Genomic DNA, 25,331 nt, shown 5'->3' on the forward strand with positions numbered 1-25,331 from the left:
TTCATGGGCAACCCTACAGGCAAGACCTATTCCAAATGGAGTCCACAAGTCCAGACTGTAAAGTTGCCACTGATATCTGGAAATTCCACTTGATCCTATTGAGGTTCAGCCCAGAACACAGCAAATGAGCAATGCAGAGCACTCTCCAGCTTGGATAAGCGTGCAGCAGAGTGTGCTGCTGGTGGCATTCCAGGCTGGGGTGCCTTGGCCCCACAGAGCACCCACACTGTCTGCGTTGTCAGGGACCCTGCTGCATCCCACAGCAGTACATGTTCCATCCTCTGCCCAAAGTTGGTCATGGTCTGGCTGAAAGGCTGTGATGTAATGGCCCTACTGCCATGGTCATGGGCCAGGTGGGGTGATCTTAGCTCTGTCTCCTGTCCCAGCTGGCTGGCAACAGAGGGCACATGGATAATGAGCCACCCATCTCTTGCACCTAACCCCAGGAGATGCTGATAACAGCACAACACCCCCATGCTGGCTGGCCCTTGGTGGTCCCAGGTCGTAGTGAGTGAAGTCAGGTCTCCCTGAGCATCCCCCTATCTCCCCTCCCCTGTCATATATTTGGGGGGCTGGGGGTGGGTACACACTCTAACCCCAAAGGCTCCACCTGGGTGTGCTGTGGGGGGGATGTTCCCTGTCTCAGTTTCCCGACTCACAGCATTATGCAACTGGAGGGGGAAGTTCCGAACAGCTCGCTCAGAGCAGCAGGGAAAGGAGGGAAGGGAATGGAAGAGGAAAGTGAGGAAAGGGATGGGAAGGGAAAGGAGGGGAGGGAGGGCTGAGGGCGGTGCCTCTGCTGAATAATTCAGCGTCGGAGGGGGCACCGCTCCGCACACCGCACCCCGCCTCGGAGCGCAGCTGGGAACGCGGCACCGCTCCGCACTGCTCCGCGCATCGCTCCGCTCCCTGCGCCGCTCCGCTCCCTCCACCGCTCCTAGCCCCACCGTGCCCCGCCGTGCCCCACCGTGCCCCGCCGTGCCCCACCGTGCCCCTCCGTGCCCCATGGCTCTGCTACTGCAGCTCCGCACCGTCACCGGCCTCCGCGGCAGAGCCGACCGCATCGCCAAAGCGGTTTTCCGAGGTAGGGGGGGAGCGGGTGGTCCCGCGGGTGCCGGGTGGGCTGCTCCCTGCCGCCGCTTCCCTGCCTCAGTTTCCCCACCGCGGCCGCGCTTGGGTTGGGAAGGGGGATGCGAGCCTGCCGGCTGCAGGAGCTGCCCACCCTGCACGCAGGGCAGCTCTCCTGGGCCCCTCAACCCGCCTGCCCCTGGGCTGGGACACTGCAGCCCCCATTCCCTTCCCATTGGCAGGCCTGGGGAGAGGGATTCGTCCCAGGGAAAGTAGGTGAAGTCCCAGGGTGACAAACCCCTGCTAGGACCCTGCCACAGCCGGAGGGACCTGGGCTCCCACCACAGCATCAGGGGCTCGGTGGTGAGGCTGTGCCATCAAGAAGGTGCCACTGGAAGGGCCAGGAGGAGAACTTGCCTTGTGCTGGGACTCAGCATCTGCCTGGATTTCCTCTAAGGATGCTGCAGCTTTGGTTCAGATCCACGCCAGCTCCAAAGCTTTCCAAGGGAAGCTGCAAAAGGAGCAAAACCTCTCTGGGGTGCATACCCTCAGCAGCAGCCAAACCTTTCCTGAGCCCCCGGGGGCTTGGAGCAGGCTTGGTGTGAGCTTGCTATGTGGTGCCAGCCTGTGGGAGCCCACCTGCAGCAGAGGAGGCTGTGGGGTGGTTTATCAGTGCCAGGAGCTGGGAACAGCAATCCCTTCTCTGCAAATATGTCATGGGAGAGCAGGGGAGCGGGTATTTTCACCACTTCCAAGCCAGGCCAGCCAGCACTGCCTGAAATGGCTTTCCCTGCACCGCCTTAATGACCATAGAGTCATTGGAAAGGTGCAATTACCCCCTCACTTCCCTGTCCCTGCTTCCCAGCCTCAGCCCAGGGGCAGTTCATAGAATCATAGAATATTTTTCCCTGGTAGTTTGCTTCTGTCACTTTCTGTTCACAGAGGGGGTTCAGTCCCACACTGGGAATGTAGCGGGTATCAGAAACCTGCAAGTGGGGATGTCTCTTCCCCTGCTCATCCTGGGAAGCTGCAGAGCTCACAACCGGGACACTCGATGCTGCTGTATTCTGCAAGCTCGGTCCTAGCAAGGAGGCTCCTGGTGACCAGACTCAGCAGGACTGGACCCTGAGGTCATGGCTAGCAAAATCCTGCTGTTAAAGTATGGTAGAGGTGGGTTAGGATGTGATCCCATGCAGGGTTGGGTCAGTGAAGGCAGTAGGGAGGTGGGTTAGGCAGGATCCTTCCCTTAAATGGGATGGTGATCAATAGGGGTTTGGTGGTGTGCCCTGTTCATGCCACTTCGTGTATACCCAAAGCTGCAGCAAGCCTTTCCTGCACAGGAACGGCATTTTGACATCTTATGCTGATATTTAGCTCCAGAGCCTGTCTACATTCCTTGTCCCAAATGGGGAAAAAGTGGGGACAGCTTCCCTGTAGACAGAGGCACAGACAGATCCCCTGGGTACCTATTTGGCAAATCATAGAATCACAGAATAGTTTGGGTTGGAAGGGACCTTAAGATCACCAAGTTCCAACCCCCTGCCATGGGCAGGGACACCTCACACTAAACCATGTCGTCCAAGGCTTCATCCAACCCGGCCTTGAACACTGCCAGGGATGGAGCAATCACAACCTCCCTGGGCAACCCATTCCAGTGCCTCACCACCCTAACAGGAAAGAATTTCCTCCTTATATCCAATCTAAACTTCCCCTGTTTAAGTTTCAACCCGTTACCCCTTGTCCTGTCACTACAGTCCCTGATGAAGAGTCCCTCCCCAGCATCCCTATAGGCCCCCTTCAGGTACTGGAAGGCTGCTATGAGGTCTCCACGCAGCCTTCTCTTCTCCAGGCTGAACAGCCCCAACTTCCTCAGCCTGTCTTCATACGGGAGGTGCCCCAGTCCCCTGATCATCCTCGTGGCCTCCTCTGGACTTGTTCCAGCAGTTCCATGTCCTTTTTATGTTGAGGACACCAGAACTGCACACAATACTCCAGGTGAGCTCTCACAAGAGCAGAGTAGAGGGGCAGGATCACCTCCTTCGACCTGCTGGTCACGCTCCTTTTGATGCAGCCCAGGATGCGGTTGGCTTTCTGAGCTGTGAGCGCACACTGAAGCCGGCTCATGTTAAGTTTCTCATTGACAGTAGCAGCGTAGTTTTGGGCTGTGGGAGAGCATTGAGCCTGGGGTGCCAGCTAACATGAGGTGTGAATCCAGGACAGGACCCTGTTGTGGGTGAAGGGACTGGAATTATCAATCACACCATAAGGATACAGAAGCAGCATGATGCTTGTGGGTAGGTGGTCTTTCTCACACACCATGGCTTTCAACAGTTGTAATAAGATAGGAGTTTCCACATGCCTTTGGACTTTTCTTGATGTGCTTGGTAATTCTTTGAGGATTGCTTCATGCCAGATTGCTGACTGCTTTGGATGAGGCAGGGCCAGGTCCTGCAGATGCCTGGGCTGGCCCCTGACTCTCACTGCTGGGTTTCAGGTGGCTCTCAACACACAGCTCTAAGGATGCACAGCACCACATCCCATTGCTTCTGCAAGCAGGCTCCCCGCTTCTGGAGCATTTAGGAGATGGCCATGGTGCAATTGTACTTATGGGTGTGTAAGCACATCCCCGAGCTGGGAACAGGGTCTGCTCCCACCTAGGACATGCTGGAGGTGGCCATGACGTGTCCCAGCACTCCGGGCACTTGGCATGTGGATGGGGCAGCGCTACTCCAGCCTGCATGGTAGCCATGTCCTGGGCTGCATCACCAGCAGGTTGAGGGAAGAGATTCTCCCCCTCTGCTCCGCACTGCTGAGAACTCCCCCTGCAGTCCTGTGTCCAGCTCTGGGGCCCCAGCATAAGAAGGACATGGAGCAGTGGGATGGGTTGGGATGGGATGGGACGGGACAGGACAGGATGTAGCCAGGCACATGGCTTGGACCCTTGCTGCCAGGCCTGGGAGAGCATCCCACTGTGGAAGTCTCCAGGGGGAAGTTTTCTGCCTTTCTCCAGTGACTGTAGAGGGAACTTTAGACCCCTTTGGTGTGGTGTGAGGTGACCAGCCTGGCATCCCTCGGTGCTCCTCACAGCAACCCGTAGATTGAGTCCCCAATATCCCGGCTTTACTGGCGTTCCTGAGTGTTGCAGAGAGGGATGCTCTCCACTAATCAAGCTGGCTCCTCCCTCGCCTCACCCGCCAACAGCACAGCCTGGGGTTCAGGCAGAGCTTCCCAAGCGAGTATGTGCTCATTCAGCCAAAAGCATCTGTTATTGCATGTAAAGAAATGAAGGACAGAGTTTGACTCCAGTGCGACAGGCAGCAGGGTGCGTTTCTGCAGGTGGGCAGTGCTCTGAAACACTGCTCCACTTCAGCTCAGGTTGGAGATGAATAAATCACAACCTTGATAGAAGCATTCCTGAGAACGGGCTGAGGCTGACAGCTGTGTGGGATGGAATAACGCTGCTCCTCTTCTCCCAGGGATTCCCACACTTTGGGCAGTCTCTGTGAGGTGTAGCTGCCATATCCTCATCTTGCAAATAAGAGAAACTGAGGCATGAGGAGGAGCTCCCAGGTCTGGACCGGGGAGAGGTTCCAAACTCTCCAGCTCCTAGTCTGGAAGTGAAGGGAGGGGTGGGATCTGTCCCAGAAGGGGTGGCCAAAGTTCACTCCCATCGCTGAGTACCAGGGACTCATTTCCCACCATAGCATTGGATTTGGCTCACCAGACACCCTGGGGATGCTCATACCTTTGGAGGCTGGGGGCTCCAGATCAGTTGTTGTTGCAGCTCTCCATTTCTCCACCTCTGTGCTCTGCAAGTGGAACTCAGCCACTGAGGGGTAACTGGGATATTCTGCACATGCATTCAGGCTGGCTGCAGAGGAAAAGCAGAAAAATGATGGGTTTTCTTCAGTGCTACCCATTTTAGGGGTGCCTGCTCCTGTCCCCCAGCAGGGCCTGAGCTTCTGCGGGGTCACAGAATCACAGAATCCCAAGGGTTGGAAGGGACCTCAAAAGATCATCTAGTCCAACCCCCCTGCAAGAGCAGGGTAACCTACAGTACATCGCACAGGAACTTGTCCAGGCGGGCCTTGAATATCTCCAGTGTAGGAGACTCCACAACCCCCCTGGGCAACCAGTTCCAGTGCTCTGTCACTCTTACAGTAAAGAAGTTCTTCCTGATGTTAACGTGGAACTTCCTATGCTCCAGTTTACACCCATTGCCCCTTGTCCTATCACTGGATATCACTGAAAAAAGCCTAGCTCCATCATCCTGACACCTACCCTTTACTTGCCTGCAGCAGTTTTCACTCTTAGCGCAGCCTAATGCAGTGTATATGTGAAGGAGGGGAGTTGTGCCCCCGTGCAATTAGAGCGCTTGTCAGCTAATTGATCACAGATGGAGTTATAAAGTGCTTCTTGGTGAGGCTTCATCTCTGAATTAGTGTGTGTAAATGAGGGAGATCATTCATGGATTGCTCCAGGAGCACCATGGGGCACTGGTGGATGATATTGCTGTAAGGAAACATCATAGAACCACAGAATGGTTTCGGTTGGAAGGGATCTTAAAGCTCACCCAGTTCCAACCCCTGCCATGGGCAGGGACACCTTCCACTAGACCAGGTTGCTCCAAGCTCCGTCTAACCTGGCCTTGAACACTGCCAGGGATGGGGCAGCCACAGCTTCTCTGGGCACCCTGTGCCAGGGCCTCAGCACCCTCACAGGGAACAACTTCTGCCTAAGAGCTCATCTCAATCTCCCCTCTGTCAGGTTAAAGCCATTCCCCCTTGTCCTGTCCCTGCAGGCCCTGGTCAAAAATCCTTCTCCAGATACCTTGTCAGCCCCTTCAGGCACTGGAAGCTGCTCTAAGGTCTCCCTGGAGCCTTCTCTTTCCCAGCCTGAACAAGCCCAGCTCTCTCAGCCTGTCTCCATTGCAGAGGGGCTCCAGCTGTCTGATAATTTTTGTGGCCCTGCTCCTTCCATCCTGATGGAGTAATGGTCCCATTCCCTGTTTGGGTCCCCCTGCCTTGGGTGAAGAGGGGCTGGGCTGCATTCCTCTTCCAACTACCATCCCATCCCATGGAAGGCAAGGAGGGAACCAGCACCAGGTTCCTTTGCACTGGGAGGTAGCCAGTGTGCACAGGGCAAGAGTGGGTGGCTGTCCCATGGCCCATGTGGGTCTCCTCCACCCTTACCCAGAGTCACCTGCATGAGATAAATGCAGTGCTCTGCCTACACTCCTGAGAAACTCATGTATCTGTGGGTGAAGTGACTCACAGCAGGGAACTGGGAGGGTGTTTTGGGATAAACCCTTTTGGGTTTACTTTGCCCAGGTTGGCTGCTGCAGGCAGCAGAAAGTCTGACAACATGATAGCTCTCCTTGTGTAATAGTTAAATTAGACAGGGATGGGGCATTCCCTGCCAAGAGCTGTGGAAGGCTTCGGTTGGAAGGGATCTTAAAGCTCATCCAGTTCCAACCCCTGCCATGGGCAGGGACACCTTTCATTAGACCAGGTTGCTCCAAGCCCCGTCCAACCTGGCCTTGAGCACTGCCAGGGATGGGGCAGCCACAGCTTCTCTGGGCACCCTGGGCCAGGGCCTCAGCACCCTCACAGGGAACAACTTCTGCCTAAGAGCTCATCTCAGTCTCTTCTCTGTCAGTTAAATCCCAACACACCAAAGCTTGAGAAGCCCCTGTCCAACCATGCAAAAGCCACTGCAGAAAATGCTGCGATCCCCATCCCCATGCTCTGTTTCTTCTGGCTGCAAAAGATGGGACAGGACTTGAGCACACCCATTAAGCACACTCCAGAAAAACCTTCTTATGATTAATGGGGTGTTTAATGTCGGTAATGGCTGGATTCACCCTCCTGCATGTACTGTGTCCCTGCTGCACCCCCTCTCCGCACCCTGTGTGCCTGTGGTGCTTTCACACCTTCACAAGCACCTTTTCCCCATCCAGGCAATGCCCGCAGACTGTGCTCCACTGAGACTAACCTGGTTTTCCTTTCCCCTCTCCAGGGCTCTCCTTCTACACCCGAGTGCTTGAAAACTGCGAGGATGAGGCCAGGTTTGATGAGGTAAGAGAAGCTGCGTTTTCCTCCTGTCTGCCTCCTACAGCTGGTGTGCTTTGCTGTGACTCCCTGTCCAATTGAATATCCCCATTCCCTAAGTTAAAGTGTGTTGTCATCTTCACTGTCTGCTCCAGGGTTTCCCCTGGCAGGTACCAAATGGGTTTCTTGGCTGTGGTGTGGCTGGGGCTGAGGACGCAGGGTGTTCCATGTCATGGGAACAGCTGAACAGCGTTTTCTCATTGATTAAAAAAATTCCATGTTCTTCGCACGGAAGTTTCAGGAAAAATTATTTGTCTCTATGGGGCAAGTCCTGCTGGGCTCTTGGCTTTCCCTTTCCTTGCCTTAGGGGGAAAAACTCCTCCTTGGTTCAAATCTCAGGTTCCTCAGTGTTTGAACTGCAACGCAGGATCCTGTGGTTTGAAAACTCGGCCTTTTCTTAAGCAGTTACCAAGAAAATATTCAGAGATGATTGCAATAAACTCACCCACACAAGCAAGGAACAGAGGTGCTGCTACGAAGTCACATTCAAAATGGAAGTACGCTTTCAAAAGAGAGCGGATGTTTCCTCTCATTGCTTTGTGTTTCTTATAGGAGATACCCCATTCCCAGGGCCTGGAGAATACAAGAGGCTGAGGGAATATTAAGATCTTTAAGTTGTTTACTGCTTTCTAAAGCATTTTCCATCTTTGGGAGTAAATTTCATCCTGGTTCCAGGCATGGAATGCATTTCAGGGGGGATTTTTCCTGTGGTGAAAAGTGCCACCTTGCACAGCTTGCCAGCTTGCACAACCAGAAGCACATCCAGCTCTTCCATGCCCCTCTGCAGCCACGGAGACCTTGCTCCAGGTTATAGGGGGGAGCTTAATCTCAGGCTCCCCTGAACTGCTGGGAAGGAGTAAGGGGCAGGAGCGGCCCAGGGTGCAGGCAGGATGGGATCTGCCCCTGATAGCTCCAGGGTTGCACTGGGTCAGTGAGGCACAGAGAGAAGGTGGCTGGAGATGTAGCTCCAACCCCACTCCTACGAAGCCGAGGCAGCCAGGGCAAGCTGCTGATGTTAACGGGATGCAGACTTCTATGGATCAGCAGACAGCAATTTGTTAGTATAATAACTGATTTGAATAACAACCACAGAGGTATGCACTGGTGGAGCTGCCTGTGTCTCAAAACTCCCTGTGATTTCAATGAGGACATCCTTCCCTGCTGGGGCTGAAAGGCTGGAGGCTCTGCTTGCGGTCTTACGCTTGGTGGTACACCAGATGCTGGCTGCTCCGAGTGCTTGGTGCTGCAATGTGATCTTGGAGCATCCCAGCTGAGCTCTGAGCCCAGGCAGAGTGCAGGAGAGGACGGGCACTGGTGCGTGTCAGGACTAGAGAGCTTAAAAGACAGTGGGTATAAGAATCTTGAGCCACAAGTGTGCATATTTTCTTCTAGTGCCTCCAGGGCTTGGGACGTCTCTAACATAAATAATCCAAGTGGGTTTTAGTGGTTAAGCCTATTCCTAAATCTTTTCTGTGCCAGCAGGAGAGTGCTAATTCCCTGAATGGCTGCCCCAGTCAGTCAGGCTTTATCCTCTGGTCCTGCAAGTTCGTCACAGCATCTAGCAGATGAGATGTGTGTAACCACTTCAGGAGGCATTCAGTTACCTAAATATGTGCTAACAACAGGTCAGAAACAGTTCCTGCTATAGGGCCAGTAGCAACATGATCCCGATTGGCCCAAAACATGATGGTTTGTGTGTTCTGATGGTATTTAGTGAGTGATAGAGAAAAAAACATGCAGGAAGCAAGCCAGTGAGATCTACAACACTGCAGTTTGGAGGGGAAAACAAGACTGCATTTTTGGGTTCACCTTTCCAGCTCTACTGAGAGCTCGATGACAATTCATCCACGTCTGCAAAATGAGCCCGGGTGGGCCATGCCTCCTGCAAGGGTGGAAATGGGGATGCTGCTGCTTGCTCCTCTTCATAAATTGCTGAGAGCTCTGTAACAGCAGTACCGGCAGTGCTGCAGCCCTGTCGCACACTGGGAGGCAGAATGCTGGTCCCTGCTTCTGCACAGCTGGAGATACAGGAGTGCTGGAGTAGATGCGTCCCCCTTATCATGTAGGGCAGAGCACAAGCCGCAGAAGAGATGGCAGAGGTGCAGTCCTCTTTCCTCTTCCTCTCTTATATCTCTTGCTGACTCTTGCTGCTGAAGGACTGCGAAGAAGAGAGGGCTCCAGGGAGACCTTAGAGCAGCTTCCAGTGCCTAAAAGTCTGACAAGAAAGCTGGAGAGGGGCTTTTGACAAGGGCCTGTAGGGACAGGACAAGGGGGAATGGCTTTAACCTGACAAAGGGGAGACTGAGATGAGCTCTTAGGCAGAAGCTGTTCCCTGTGAGGGTGCTGAGGACCTGGCAGAGGTTGCCCAGAGAAGCTGTGGCTGCCCCTTCCCTGGCAGTGTTGAAGGCCAGGTTGGACAGGGCTTGGAGCAACCCGGTCTAGTGGAAGGTGTCCCTGCCCACGGGAGGGGGTTGGAACTGGATAAGCTTTAAGGTCCCTTCCAACCCAAACCATTCTGTGATTCTACGATGCCCTGATGTCAACAACTACGGACAGGAAACTTGATGTGAGCAAGGGAATGTGTTTTGTGCTGCCTGGAGTAATGAGCTGATGAGGCTATCCGAGAAAGGAGATAGTTCCCTTTGAGTGTACACACAAGGCAAGTCATCACACCATTGATGGCAAGACCAGATGATGAATTTTATTGAGTAAAATGTTATTATTGCATCCCTGCAGCACTCAAGTACTTCCCAGCTATTCCCATATGAGGGGCTATTCTGAAAGGGAGGTGATGGATGCCCATGGTCTGGAATGCTTGTGATGAACAACATGGAGCCATCTTCTGTCTGAGCCCTGATGACTGGGGCAGTGTCAAGTGGTCTGCTTGGGGGCACTGAAAGTTTGGGACAGCTGAAGATGCCCTCCGGTAGTCCCTCTGCATACATGGGTTTATTCCCTCTTCAGCTTCCTAGTTCTCCTTGAATTCTGCAAGGAATTTAATACCAGTGGGGTAAGAGGTGGGGTGTTATTTCACATTACTCTCTAGTTACCTCTGCATCCTCCTAGTGCTCAGGTGGCTCCTTCCACTTATTTATGAACCAGAAGCTTCAGAAATTACCCCATTTTCTGCTGCTTTCCCCTCAAAATGGAGTATGGTGGTGACCTTGTGTCTGGAGGGGGTGGTTTCGATAGGGGGGGTGTCTCATCCCCCATGTAGGGGTTTGGAATCTGAGCTGACCAATGTCTCGTCTCTCTGAGGGGTGAAGATGATGAGGATGCTTCCTGCCTCATCTCAGAGCTGGGGACAAGCAAAAAACTCACTTTAGATTCAGGTAAAGCCTAAGGGGGTTTTGACAGCACTAATGAGGACATGAGCTTTCCCTGCCATCGCTTAGCATTCATGAGGACCCACTACCAGGCTGAATTTGGGCTGCCTCAGTGGTTTCCATTTGTTTAGTTTCACTCCATTTCTTTTGCAGTTATTTGTATTCATTGCTTAATGAATTATGCAAAGCCTGTGCTTCTCCAGAGCCCGGGGAAGGTGAGCTAATGGCTATTCCATAGCTGTGTTTTATTTAATTAGGAATAGCTGCATTGTGTCCTGCCTGCACCCCAAAGGGTTTCTTCTTGGAGGGGCTTATCCTGCAGCTCTCCTGCAGGCACCCGGTTCAGGAGGGAGGGAAAGGGAACTCCAGTAATGGTGCTGGGCATAGAGAGCTATGGAGGGGTCCTGTGTGGTCCCCTGCATTTAGTCTCTGCTCAAAGGACCATTACAAACTCAGGTGGTGCTGCCAAGAAAGGTGAGACCCAGAGCTGCAGCTGTGACCTGAACATCTGGAAATGGCTATGGTCAACCAGGGGGGATGACAGGCAAGATGAGCACTCAGCCAAGGCTCCCAGGCACTGTAGGAGGGGACACATGGCTTAAATAGGGGAGACTTGGCATGCAAAGATATCCTTTCCAAACTCCCTTAAAGCTGTTTCACTGGAAGTGTCTGGCTGCTGCATTCTGCCAAGGCATTTCTCTGCCTCTAGCTTTTTCTTTTTCCCTTCATTAGTAGAACAGATAAAATTGACCCAGCAGATGCCGCTTGTTTAGCTTTCACAGGGCTTTTAAAAAGGCTTGTAACAACAAAACCAGTAAGGAGAATAAACGGGCATCCAGCTGGGGAAGGAGGAAGGGTGATGAAAGTAGGGCATCTTTGGGAGCAGCCTCAGCCCAGAGCAGTGTCGCAATGGTGAATGTGCTCCCAGGCCGGTGCTCCCAGCATTTCCTCCTGGGAATGGGGGGTAGGGAGCAGGGAGAGTATCCCACAGGCATTCAGGATGCTGCTGAGTCCTGTACTGAGAGCTCCTTACTATCAACTTGGCTACCAGCAGCGGTGGAGGTTCTGTGAGACACTGCTTCAAGCAGCACACCTTCACACTTTCCCCCTCTTCTACAACCAGCACACAGCTGGACCAGCCCTGATGGGGGATGCTGGCGTAACTGTACCCTAGGAACAGTTTTCTTTGGGAGCATGATGGGGTAGCACTAGCTGGCTCCTCCAGCCATCCCACTATAACACACATGCTTACCACACAACAGTGTAGTTTAGGAGCTTGTTCTTCCCTTCCTTTGCTTCCATTGGGCATTAAATGCTATCTGGTTGCCGCTTCTCAACTCTTTATTTTGTGCATCACAGTTGTCTTTTCTCCCACAAGATCACAGTGTGCTTTGGGTTGGAAGGGACCTTACAGCTCATCCAGTTCCAACCCCTGCCACAAGCAGGGACACCTTCCACTAGACCAGGTTGCTCCAAGCCCCGTCCAACCTGGCCTTGAGCACTGCCAGGGATGGGGCAGCCACAGCTTCTCTGGGCAACCTGTGCCAGGGCCTCCCCACCCTCACAGGGAAGAGCTTCTGCCTAATGTCTAATGTAAATCTCTCCTCTGTCAGGCACAGGGCTTGGTGCAGGCACTGCAGCCCCTGACACAGAACTGCTCCATAGCATGCTTTGTGCCATGGAGCCCACATTACCTGCCTCACAGTGCTTCCCCTCAGCCCAGGCACTCAGAATTGATGAGAGCAAATTGCCCTTAAGGGCAGTTATAAATTAACCAAGAAAACTCCAGCTGTGAAACATTTGCTCTATTTCCTCATTTACATGAAGGACTGCTCCCTGCAAGGGTGCTGAGGGAAGGGAAACCTGCATGGAAGGAGCCGAGGCAAGCACTGGGGCATTGCTTTGCCTCTCTATGTTGCAATGGGAGCTCTGGCTTCAGCCCAAGGACAATTCTCTTGCTGCATTTCCACAGGCAGTGAGGAATGTAATCTAAAAAGCCGAATAAAAGATTTCAGGTAGCACCTTGGCTTGGTTGGAGAAAATACAGCAAAGGCTGGGAAGCTGAAGCGCATAAATTCAAAGCAGAAATACAGTGCCAGTGTTTATCGCTGAAGGGAACCAGTGGTGGAAGCCACTATCTGAGGGTGTAATTAAATGTTGTTGCTTGAATTCTGGGATGTCTTTTTTTCCCATTTTGTCCCTGTTAAAAATATGTTCTGACTGAGCTATGAGACACATCTGCATTTGATTTAGGAGCCTTTGAGTGAAACATGAAAATCTGTGCTCTGGGTTCTTGAAGAGGTCAGGCTGAGCGACTGCAATAATCCTTTCCAGGCTTAAAAGATAATAATAATAGAAAATACCTGTCTTAGGAGGGAGAGCGAATCACCCAGTTCCTCTGAGGTTTTTTCTGCTGAGGCTGAGGCGGCTGTAACTTGGAGAGATAAGCACTTGTGTTTTCATTTCATAGCCAGGCTGCCTTGGCACTGCCAGACCTCCACCCACTAGGTGCTCGAATGGCCTGGGTGCTCCAGGTCCAGCAACCCCCCCATCCAGAACACTCAAACTCAAACACCAGCTGCAGAAGCTGACAGCAGCCTTAGGGGGAACAATGCCCAGGAATTCACTAATGCACAGGACAGCATGTCTGTAAAGTGAAGGGGGAGGAAACAAGTTTGTAAAACTCATGTCTGGGTGCTCCAAGGTGATTTGAGCGGGTTTCCACACATTGGGATAAAACTAAGAGGAGACTGATAGTGACTGGGAAGACCGGGGGATATGGGCTGGGGAACATGGTCAGGAAGTTCATACATAGCCTAGGGGTCTGTGTGCCCTTTCCTTGTCCTGCTAGTGTTTTCGAGGGTGGATATTGATCATCTTCCACAGCAGAGTGCCCTCCTTTAATCTAAGGCGTATAATCATGGCTGGATAATCTGTAGTCTGTCCAGAATGGATAGAAGAGTGTGACCCCCTCCCAAAGGTAATCCATGTCTCTCTTAGTACCTGGGACATGAAGGAATTTCTCTAGTGATGACAGCCCAGGCAAGGGGCGTTGATTTAGGTAGGTAACCTCTAAGCATCTAAATCAAGGTGAAGGTTTCCCAACCCTGATTTTTAAGCCCCAAACCAAGAGCATAGAATTCTGCAGAGTGCCAATGCAGAGCTAAGCCTGAAATAAAGGATTAATCCAAATGAAATTACTCTCATTAAAACAATGGGGGTAAATTCATAGAATTATGGAATCATAGAATAGTTAGGGTTGGAAAGGACCTTAAGATCATTTAGTTCCAACCCGTTTGCCATGGACAGGGACACCTAGCACTAAACCATGTTACCCAAGACTCCATCCAACCTGGCCTTGAACACTGTCAGGGATGGAGCATTCACATCTGCCTTGGGCAACCCATTCCAGTGCCTCACTACCCTAACAATAAAGAACTTCTTCCTTATATCTGACCTAAATCTCCCCTGAGGTTTAAACCCATTATCCCTTGTCCTGCCACTACATTCCTGATGCAGATTTGTCTAAATTGTCCTGAAAGATTTAAACAAATTCAGAGGATCTGCAGAAGAATGCAGAACTGACCCCGTTTCCAAAGCCCAGCATCAACAAATCAGGGACAACACCATGAAAGGATGATTTCTAATAGAGGAAATGGTATCTTGTATTACACTCCCCAGGATGTTAAGCAAAACTCCAAGTGCTTTACCAAATTGCATGAGTGGCTCCAGACGAGTGGGTCTCTCTAGAGCTGGAGGTATGCAAGCACATGCGCAGACACGTGCAAGGTGTGCTTCTGGGGTGATACAGCATGTTGCAGAGCACAGCAGATGGGAGCATGCTCCTCCACACCGTGCATCACTTGCTGGCTCTCTGGGGTTTGCCATAGTAGCAGCGGATGTGTTGCAGCACGAACATCCCTGGACGAGCTTCTTAGTGCAGAAAGCTGTCAGCAAAGCTGTTCAGTGGGGATCCTGGAAGCCTTTCTAGGCCACCATGCTTTCAAATGGCCTTATTTCATTGAATCACAGAGTCACAAAATGGCTTGGGTTGGAAGGGACCTTAAAGCTCATCCACTTCCAACACCCTGCCACAGGCAGGGACACCTTCCACTAGCCCAGCTTGCTCCAAGCCCCCTCCAACCTGGCCTTGAACACTGACAGGGATGGGGCAGCCACAGCTTCTCTGGGCACCCTGTGCCAGGGCCTCAGCACCCTCACAGGGAACAACTTCTGCCTAATTCCTCACAGTGAAGAATTTCTTCTATTTGCTATTTTGCTTCCTGACAGGCCCCTAACTGAGGGGTCATGCCTGCATGACAAGCAGAGAATGATATTTCCAAGAAAGGAAAAAACCCCAAAGCAAAACAGGACCTGTTTGCGTATAGGATCAGAGATTTGCTGGGGCTTCACAAGGTGTTTCCAAATGGTTTTAAACTCCTGCTCCAAGTCAGACGTGTGTGAGCAGAAAAGAGATGGTGCCTGGTCTGTGGTTTATTCTGTGGAGATAGTGGAGGGGTATGGGTTTGTCTTGTGCTGTCCAAGGCTCAGGACAGATGGATCAAAGCTCTGTTGAGATGGTGAGGATGTGTAAACACCACATATCAGGAAGGATCCAGGCAAAAAGTCATATCCCTTACTCTTGTGCTTGTTGTCTCCATCTGACAAGCAACCAGAAGTCCTGATCCTGGAAGTGCTGCTTATCCCAAAGTAAACTATCCCTGCTGAAACAGCAGGTAGTAGCTGGGACCAATTCAATACCCAGAACATTGTGGGAGGCTGATGGGCTGCTACTGTGCTTGTGACATGGTGGATTCTGTTCCCCTCACCAGCATCGGGGGGCCGTGGTGGGGAGGAGAAGCTGGGGGCAGGAGCAGCAGGCTGACAAATCTGCACCTGCATACATTGCAGAGCCCTGAACAGTGAGGACAGGACAACTTCTCAGGCCAGAGGCATGGTGATGGCAGGAGGGAACAGGCAGCTTGCAATTAATCTTGGGACTGCTGGTAACATCTATCATCCAGCCTGAGTTACATCCCCGTGATGCAGAGCCTGGAGTAAATCTGAGCAGAATGAGGAGTGAGGCTGAACCATGTGCAAAATGGTATTGCTGTCATGGGAACATTTCTAGTTTTCCTTTATATTTCAGGATTTTTTTCATTTGCTTCCTCGAGTCACTGCAGAGAGTGTAAAAGTAGGAAAAAATAGCTTGAAAATGAGTGTTGGCATATTTCTGAAGAGTCACTAATTTCTTCCTGTGAAGTTGCTGGATAAGCACTTTCCCTTCAAGACTCTGAATGCAGTCCTGCCACTCCTTTAAGTGATGCAGGGCTCAACCCTGCTGCCTCGCAGCTGGGGCTTCATGTTCCCATGTTGTTATGCACCAAGAGCAGCTTGGCAAGGCAGTGTTTAGCTTTGGGAGGTCACGAGAGACCTGTGACTTGGAAAACTGAGAGAGCTCAGGTGGTTTTTTCTGGCAGACTGATCTCTTGCCTTGGGAAGCAAAAAGCCCCACAAATGAAAGTGATATTTAAGTATATAAAAGATCTATTTCATATTAATATCAAATATTTGTATAGCTATATGAATACAAGGATATATATGTTTATGTGTATGTGTATGACATACACATATATATGCACACACACATTTATACAAAGTATATGCGTTTATACTATCTATCCATCTATAAAAAGTATATATATTTATACTATCTATCCATCTATAAAATACTTGGCACAGAAGCACATTCGTAGCAACACCCCTGTCAAACAGCCCTGCCTGCCTTTTTGATGGGGAAAGGGGTAGTTAGACTTTTTCCATGGCCATCTCAGCTCCATCCTCATCCCCTCTGCAGCAGCTCCCTGAAACAAGCCTGACATCTCCCTCTTGTCCTTTCTCCACAGACTTTCCGCTGGCCAGTGGCAAGCAGTATTGATGGGAATGAGATCCTGGAGATCCAGGTGTTCAACTACAGCAAAGTCTTCACCAACAGGTGAGAGCATGGTGTGTCCTTCCCTCCCACTGGCCCCTCCGGTCCTCTCCAGTGGGAAGAGGGAGCTCCTGCTCGAGCTGGAGCCACAACCCTGTTTGGCTTGGAGACCTGAATGTGAGGAAGACATCGGTGATTGATGTCTCCTGGGAAGAGCAAGGGAGCTCAGATGTGGTGTGTACAGCTTAGTGAGTGAGGTTGCTCACCCCTATCAATGATGGTGGGCAGCACCATGCCTGTGCCATGGTTTTCCCACAGTGCTGCCATTCTGTTCAATGCAACTTGAAATCTTTTGGTTATTTGTCAAGGTGGAAGTTCATAGAATCATAGAATCACAGAATGGTTTAGGTGGGAAGGGTCCTTAAAGCTCATCCAGTTCCAACCCCTGCCATGGGCAGGGACACCTTCCACTAGACCAGGTTGCTCCAAGCCCCGTCCAACCTGGCCTTGAACAGTGCCAGGGATGGGGCAGCCACAGCTTCTCTGGGCACCCTGTGCCAGGGCCGCAGCACCCTCACAAGTTCATATCTAGATGTAATTCCCCAGCTTTTGCAAATTCTTGTTGATGAAGAAGCTTCAAGCCGTCATGGATGGAAGGATACTCGTTCCCTTCACATTGTCAAGTTGCCAGCTGCACTAAGCCTGTGAAATGTACTTACATATCTTATTCTTATTTATCTTATTCTTGTAGTTTTTTTCTCACATAGATACTGTGGTGGTTGTCATGACCTACACATTATGTGCAATGTTATGAACAGTTTTTCAGGGTTTCTTACAGTCTGAGTTTTGCCCTCACATTAATAATGAACAAGAGAGAAGGAAAGTTTGTTCCTTCTCTCAGCCCTCCTGTATTTCACACATTTATCCATGCTGCCATTGCAAAAATACACAAAAGCAGGAGAGGCAGACATGAATTGTCCTACAGAGCATTTACACTGCCATTAAAGAGGGGAAAGGAAAAAGAGAGCTGAAGAAGGGCTTTTGCTTGTGGTTGGGTGTCGCACTAACATTTTTGCCCTGAAATCCAGTGTCAGCCTCAGCTGGATCTCAACAGGGTCTCCTGAACATCTCCCAGGCACATGTTCATACAAAAGCTTGCTTTAGAACCAAAAAACAACGTGAGGAGACAGGCAGATGGCATGTGGGGCGGGGATGGGGGGGGGGTGTGCTGCTAAACAGACATAATTAAAACCAAAAACCCCACAAAGAACCCTATAAACAAAACAAAATAAACCCCTTCAAACAAAATGAGAAAAAAGTTAGTTACCTTTGCCTTGCTTTTAAGTACGGTCTTGAGCAGCATAAGGCGAGTTGAGATAAGATGTTTTAGTAAGTTGTTCTTTGGGAGGAGAAAGGCAAGGAGCCCCCCGAGGGTCCCAGCCCAGGTGGGTGAGTTGTGTGGGGAATGGGGGCACATACAGGCAGAAGAGGGTTCCAAGGCTTGTGAGAGATCTCATCTTTGCCACAGGAGCCATCCACAGTATAAGTCTCCCGGAGCTGTGTTCAGGCCGCCTCCTAAAGGCATCGGCCTTGAGATAGCACAGCTGTGGTGGTCACTAAGTTCAGGAGTGATGGGCATGTGCAATAGGAGAGCTGAATCCTTTCTGAACTGTATCAGGCTCCATGTGAGAAAGAACTGCTCAGGGCTTGTGGGCAGCAGACGGGCAATGAGAGCCCAAGATGGGCAGATACAGACAAGGAGATCCACGTCCTTCCCCAGCCAGTGTCAGCTCTGGCCTCTGGAACCTGTTCTTCATGCTGCATCCATGACAGTAGTGGTTTTGATTTGACTGGCTGCTCCTTCAATGCCTTCCTTCATTTTCAACTCCCCTGCTATGAGCAAGCAGCCTGGATACTGCCATGGATTTGCACAGGCTTAGTGCAGCCAGCAGCGGGACAACATGAAGAGACAGAGCATCCTTCCACCCATGATGGCTTAAAGCTTCATATGTTCATTACCTAGCAGAAGTCATAGAATCACAGAATCCTAAAATCCCAGGTTGGAAGGGACCTTAAGGATCATCTGGTCCAACCTCTCCTGGCAAAGCACAACCTAGACTACACATCCCTGTCAGGTCCAAGGCTGGAACATCCACCACTTCCCTGGGGAGACTACTCCAGTGGATGGCTGTTCTCATTGTGAAACATTTCCCTCTTGTGTCCAGCTGGCATCTCCCCTTAGTAACTTATGCCCATCACCCCCCCATCTTCTCCATGGGACTCCTTGTAAAAAGGGAATCTCCGGCTTCTCTGTAGTCACCTTTTAAATACTGGAACATGGGGATGAGGTCTCCCCTGAGCTTTCTTTTCTCCAGGCTGAAAAAGCCCAGTTTCTTCAGCCTTTCCTCACACGGCTGCCCAGTGCTTGGATCACCCTTTTGGTCATTCCTGGATTCTCTCCATCCCATCCACATCTTTTTTATGCAGCGAATGAAAACATGCCAGTTGAATCAGATGCTTTTGCTCTAACAAACTGCACTTTAGGATGTACCAATTTGCCTTGTAGACAGCAATACTGCATGCTCTGCACACAGAGAAGCAATCCCTTCTCTCTCTGTCTTCAAATATGAAAGTAAATCCACTTGAAAGGTGCAATAGAGAGCAGAAAGTGGTGATTATGTGCCTGGAAACAAAGAACTGTCACTGTTCCTCCACGGAATGGGGAATTGGACAGGCCAGAACACACCAGCAGGTTGCAAAGATTAAAGGCTGAGAAAATGGACACTCAGGCAATTCCTTCCACTTTCAAGGGAACCAAAGTCTCTTAAGGCTTTCCAAATACCCCACACAAACTAAGTATCCAGCTAGTTCAGCCAGATTGTTTGAAGTGCCCCTTTTTTCCCCCTGGTGAACTGTGCATGCAAAAAGCTTGGCTGCACCAGCCAGCCAAAAGCCACTTGGCTTGCACGACGACCTCCTGTTTTATCATTTTCATCACTTTGGATATTTTCCCCAGTTTGTCTTTGACTGGTGAGGGTCTGGGCAGCCACAGAGGAGCAGCCTTTCCTTTGAGCAGCAATTGGTGATGCTGTAGGGGAGCAGTCATGTCCAAGTGTCCTGTCTGGGGTCGAGCTGCCCAAGATGAAGCCTACATCCCTATCTTCTGCTACAATCTCAGCAAGCTCAATCGATACGTGTGTGCTGTAAACCCCACCTGCAACATGGACTAGCAGTGCCATTATTTTTATTCCTTGCCACTAAGGTAACAGCCAGATGTACAGCAAGCTGGAATCTGATTCCAACACCCCATGGGAATTGTCTTCTTCCATCAATTTAGCCCCCCCCCCCCCTCAGTACAAAGTAACCCTCACGTGCTGTGGTTCTTGTCCCAGGAGTCTGAGCTGAGGCAGCTGGGCTCTCCCACAATGGTGTCTAGAGCGCATGAAACCAGGAACATCTCTGCCCATTGCTTACCTTGTGCTTTCTGCCCTCAAAAGATCTGCACATTTATACTCAGAGCACCCCTCAGTCTTGTTTTTGAGAAGGCTGTTCTTGTCACCTCTCATCATAGAACCTCAGAATGGTCTGGGTTGGAAAGAACAGAACATAGGGGTAGAATCCCTTGACCTGCTGGTCACACTGCTGGCGATGCAGCCCAGGACATGGCTGCTTTCTGGGCTGCAAGCACACACTGCCGGGTCACATGGATCTTGCACAGTGTCTTTTACCATCTCAAATTGTCTTTGCAGCTCTTTATCCTGCTAACGTTCAACTTTCAACATCCTCCCTTCAAAGTACCGGTGCAGACTAGATAGATGCACTGCATACCCCCAGCTCTGCACACTGAGGATCAAACACATCTCTCTTGTCCCCTGCTCCTCCTCTGTTCGTGCTGTTATGGATTAATTGGTTGTTTATTCACTGTGCTGGGCTGCTGGTCTACCACACTCTCTGGAGCTGTTATGTTCATAGAAGTCAGGTCAATTTTCTGCCAGCCTGGGGTGCAGATGCTGCTTCTTGGCAGTGCTTTTGGCATATGAGCACCCTTTCTGTTTGGATCACGTTCATTCCAAGGTCCCCACTGCTCTACTTGGCTGCTGCCTCCACTCACTCCTGATTGACTGCTCTATCAATCTTCACATTATTTGAAGATTTGATTCTAAGTTGGCTTTACATCCCAGTCACTGGTGTAGTAGTCATGGGTTTAATGGCAAAATTTCACCGTGGCACTATCATTCAAAGGTGATTCTCAGCTCATATCCTATTTTTATAGTATCTCCACTAATCTGCTCCTGTTAGTGCGGAGCCTTGACAGCAGGCATGTTAAACCATTTTGTATGAACCTGCTCCTTTCATGCGCTTACCAAACAAACCAATTCCAAAGCAGCAAACCAGGCTTGTTTTGACAGGTTCTATCTCCTCCTAAACCTAGCCTGAATGGCATTGATTACACTCCAGTTTTTAATTGCTTATTCACTGAATCCTGTACAAGCCTTCCTATTCTTCTCCTAGGATGGCTGCCAGATTAGCCTGGCTCTCTTCATCCACCCTGTATGAACTCTTTGCTGTGCTTGGATTTCTCTATTATTCTAACTTCATTAAAAATTGATATCAGTGGATCAGAAGCTGCTGGCTCCTTTGTGATGATTACCCACAAGCCTGCAACAACCTACAGAATTTATTTGTGATGATTACCCTGGCCTGCAACAACCGACAGAAATATTTAATCCAGCTTGTTCGCCTGCTTCGCATCATTACAGGGTGGAACAGCAGCTGCTGCTCCTGGTTTTGGGGTTCATTTGGCTTGAAATCATAGCATCATCTAACCAGGATGGTTTGGGTTGGAAGGGACCTTAAAGCTCATCCAGTTCCAATCCGCTGCCACAGGCAGGGACACCTTCCACTAGACCAGGTTGCTCCAAGCCCCGTCCAGCCTGGCCTTGAACACTGCCAGGGATGGGGCAGCCACAGCTTCTCTGGGAACCCTGTGCCAGGGCCTCACCACCCTCACAGGGAACAACTTCTGCCTAAGAGCTCATCTCAGTCTCCCCTCTGTCAGGTTAAAGCCATTCCCCCTTGTCCTGTCCCTACAGGCCCTTGTCAAAAGCCCCTCTCCAGATTTCTTGCAGGCCCCCTTTAGGCACTGGAAGCTGCTCTAAGGTCTCCCTGGAGCCTTCTCTTCTCCAAGTCCCTGTGCCCAAAGCCCGTTGCTCTGGGACAATGCATGCTTCTTTGCTCCTGGATCTCCCAGACCCCTCTCCGGCAACTGGTGGCTCATCTCTATAACCTAAACACGAGTACCTGCTGCCATGCACATGTCCTGGAATGTCTGGGACAAACACAGGGCTGGAAGATACAACTTTGGATCTAACAGGAGACACAGGTCCTTTGAGAAGCTGGATACTCAAAGGGAACCTGAGGTGAGCCCTAGTTCCCCATGGACACTAAAACTGCAGTCACAGGAGGCTTTTTTGGGGTTCTGCTTCACACTGTTGTCAAGGCAGAGCCAGGGGAGATGTCTTCCTCTGCATTTGCTGGGGGGGTCCTCTGATGCCAGCTCCTTTTCTGGGCTGGGCTGCAGGGCTTGTCTGCTCCAGTGGCCCACAAAGCAAACATGGGCAGCAACAAGAGCTTGCTGTGGTGGTCTCTTCATTGCTGAAGGATAGGCTGAACACTCACTGCCACAGACATGCTTCGGGGTCCATTTTACAGCATCTGTAAATGCCAGCATGAGGAAACTCTTGTCTAACCTGAAGAAAACCTCTTCAGGGAGGTGTTGGATCTCCACTGATGTGCTGAATACTGCATCACTGCCTTGGGCAGCTGATCGGATGCTGTTCTGAAGCAGGACTGGTCCAGCTGTGTCTGGGGAGGATGAGCTCTGTGCTTCAGTCCTTAAAGGGGGCTTGTAAGAAAGATGGGGACAGACTTTTTACAAGAGTCTGTAGCAACTGGGCAAGGGGTGATGGTTTTGAACTAAAAGAGGGGAGATGAAGACGAAGGAAGAAAATTTAATGCTGTGGGTGGTGAGGCCCTGGCACAGGTTGCCCCAGGAAGCTGTGGCTGCCCCATCCCTGGAAACACTCAAGGCTGTGCTGGATGAGGCTCTGAGCAGTCTGGTCTAACGGCAGGCGTCCCTGCCCATGGCAGGCAGGTTAGACTGGATGATCTTTATGCTCCTCCCAACCCAAACCATTCTGTGATCCTATGATTCCATGATTTTATGATTTTATGATTCCATGACCCGAGACCAGACTTCATCTGAAGGGTGGGCTGAAAAGTCTGAAGTTCCTTGAAGAAGACAACCAGGAGTCCAAAGGGTGCAGTGACAGGAGAGCCTTATTCCAACCCTATAAGCTTCTTACTGGTGGAGGAAGGAATACATTTCAGGTGTGAGCATCAGTGGCAGGAAACAACCTGCAGAATAGACCCTCGAAGTCATAAATATAAAGGGATTATCCAGGGATTTGTGCTCAGACTCACAGCATTTCCCTGTTGGCTCAGAAATGTCTGCACCATGATATTAGTGCCAAGGCACAGCCGATGTACCTGGCCCCCTCTCGCTCCCACGCAGATGGAGCTGAGCACCTTCCTCAACGGAACACAGAGAATCTGTGGTATACAAAACCAACAATAATTAGAGCCCCAGATCACAAGCCAGTGCTATAGCTACAGCCCATCCTTCTTGCACATGAATGAGTTTTAGGAGGACAGACAGACATAATCTTGGAGAGGAGGCAGAGGTGTGGGGAGAAGCAGAGCGCTGGTGCTGGGGTTCGGGAAAGTGAGCTGTGTTCTTTGTGAATTATTCACATGCAGCTGATTAGTGCTGTTTATCAAAGCCCCAGATAAAGGCATGACACCTGATGCAGGTCCACCCTGAATAATGGAGTGGGCAGGAGCCCAGACGTGGCTGGTGGCTCATTGAGTTGCTTTTATTTCCTGCCTTGGTGGCCATCAGCATGCAGGTAATTAGCTGGTAAAATAATCCTGTGCTGGCCCTGGCCAGGTGCCTCAGCCTCCTTACAGCAGCTGATTGTGTGCTGGCTCCTTGGAGGGGCTGTGAGCTCCCATGGGTCTTGGCTCTGGGACAATGTCTGAGTGCCCAAAGAAAGGGGCAGATCATGGAAGCTGGGAGTTGATGCATGATGACAGCTCAAATGGACCAGCCCAGCAGTGCCACAAGCCCAGAAGCCTGTCTCTAGCACCTCACCACTTAGGGCATCCCCAGGCTTGAAACTCTCCTCTCCAGCCAAGACCTATCCAAACCGCCTCAGGGATGCCGTGTCCGAATGCAGGTGGATGAAAGGCAGTGCCACATCCTGCCCATGGTTGGTTTACTGGTGTAGATGCAGACTGGAAATGCTCCACGCAAGTGCAGGACCAATAGTCATGGGTCCTACTCACCCATTCTGCAGACATGAGGTGTTTCAGCTGATGCCATGTATCCAAGATGGAGAAGCCAAATAACTGCTGCCTGGTGGGGTGACCTGGGTAGAAATATTGAGATCCTACAGGAACTCAGTTCATCTCTGACCTTTGTCTTCTGGTCCCGTGGGGAGACCTACAAAATACCTTCAAGAGGGTGAATCATGGCATGTGATCCCACAGTGAAGAGCTTTGGGAGAGGGCACTTGCAAGCAGACTAGTGTGAGATCTGAGTTCCCAGAAGTGGATTTTGAGTGTGTCTGAGCAGGAGAAGACCCTGTGGGGCATGTGTGAGTGGTGTGGGGTAGAGGATCGTATAGACAAAAGAGGGCAGAGATACAAGAAGCAAGTGGAGGCAGCAGCCAGGGCAGCACGCTGTGCTGGTGAGACATCAGAGAGGATGGCTGTGTGGTCCAGTGGCCCCAGAGCATCATCCCTGGGGCAGGAGGTCTGCTCCTTGCTGCTGTTCCCATTCCTGACCTGCTGGATCACCCTAGACAATCATTTCCTGGGTCTTCTGTGTAAAACAAGGACAATTCCAGTCAGTGGCCACATCCCTTAAGGATAAGGAACACTGCTCAAAAACTAAGAGCTTTTGCTTCAGGGTGGTTTGTTTTCCTCTATGTCACTGTTTTCCTCTCTGGGGCAAGCAGCAGTAACTGGATCTGGCCAAAGGGTGAAAGCCACGTTACAAACTGGTCAGCTCCTGATGGACAATGTATGGGTGGGGGCACAGATAATATCCCCCTGAGAAAGCTGATACCCACAGGGAAAAGGCAGGAGCTGGCTCTTCTTACCTGACAGAAAGACAAAGAGACTAATACCAAAGGCTTTTAATACAGCACTGTGCTACCCAGGATAAAAATAGAGCTTTGTTTTGTCCTTTGTACTCCAGCTTCTTCAGCAAATAAGGCCTTTATGCAACACAAGTCTTGCACGAAAGTGCCTCCAACTTGCAGAAACCCGGGTGCTCACCATTTCACCCTCAGAAAGCAATCTGCTACAGAATCACTGTAGGAAGAGTGTCATGGGAAGAGTTATTAACTCTGGTGCAGTAAGGTTCCCCTCTTGTCTGGTTGCCCTCCCCGAGCAGAGCAGGGCTTGAAGAGCAAACTCAGGTTGCAAGAGATGCATTTTGCAAACCAGAAGGTGCCCCCGTTTCACTGAGACAGTGCTTGGACTTCAGCTGGGCAAGCCTTACTGCTGCCAGCCTGGTTAAACACTGCGGAGGTCTGAGCTGCAGGCGTTGGAGCAGCATCAGTGATGCGGGAGGTTCAGCTCGCTCCAGTTGCTTCCCTCTCAATGTGGAAGATCCCAGGGATGCCTGGAGGTCACATCCACTCACCACTGGATGAGTGGGGCTACAGATGCACTCATCAAGATGTTATTATTGTCTAGAGAATTGCTAAAAGGCAGAAATTAAATCTCTTCGAATGAAACTGAGTGCACCTGTAACCCGGACAAAAT

At 50.9% G+C, this 25,331-nt stretch overlaps 1 protein-coding gene across 18 annotated transcripts in view; it reads left to right on the top strand.

Moving 5' to 3' along the window:
* Nucleotides 1-848: 848 nt before the first annotated feature.
* Nucleotides 849-25,331, top strand: part of OTOF (otoferlin) — a 100,059-nt gene continuing 75,576 nt past the window's right edge. For 16 of the 18 annotated variants that reach the window (XM_065681992.1, XM_065681976.1, XM_065681980.1 and 13 more), the window contains exons 1-3: nucleotides 933-1,084; nucleotides 7,087-7,145; nucleotides 16,411-16,499. In XM_065681992.1, the coding sequence (XP_065538064.1) occupies nucleotides 1,006-1,084; nucleotides 7,087-7,145; nucleotides 16,411-16,499 (227 nt within the window). In that variant the 5' untranslated portion in view covers nucleotides 933-1,005. Of the gene's footprint in view, nucleotides 1,085-2,143; nucleotides 2,239-7,086; nucleotides 7,146-16,410; nucleotides 16,500-25,331 lie in introns of those variants that run through there. The other 2 variants (XM_065681993.1, XM_065681981.1) reach the window with 2 other exon arrangements.

This window comes from Lathamus discolor, chromosome 5, assembly GCF_037157495.1.
Source record: "Lathamus discolor isolate bLatDis1 chromosome 5, bLatDis1.hap1, whole genome shotgun sequence".
Lineage (NCBI taxonomy): Eukaryota > Metazoa > Chordata > Aves > Psittaciformes > Psittacidae > Lathamus > Lathamus discolor.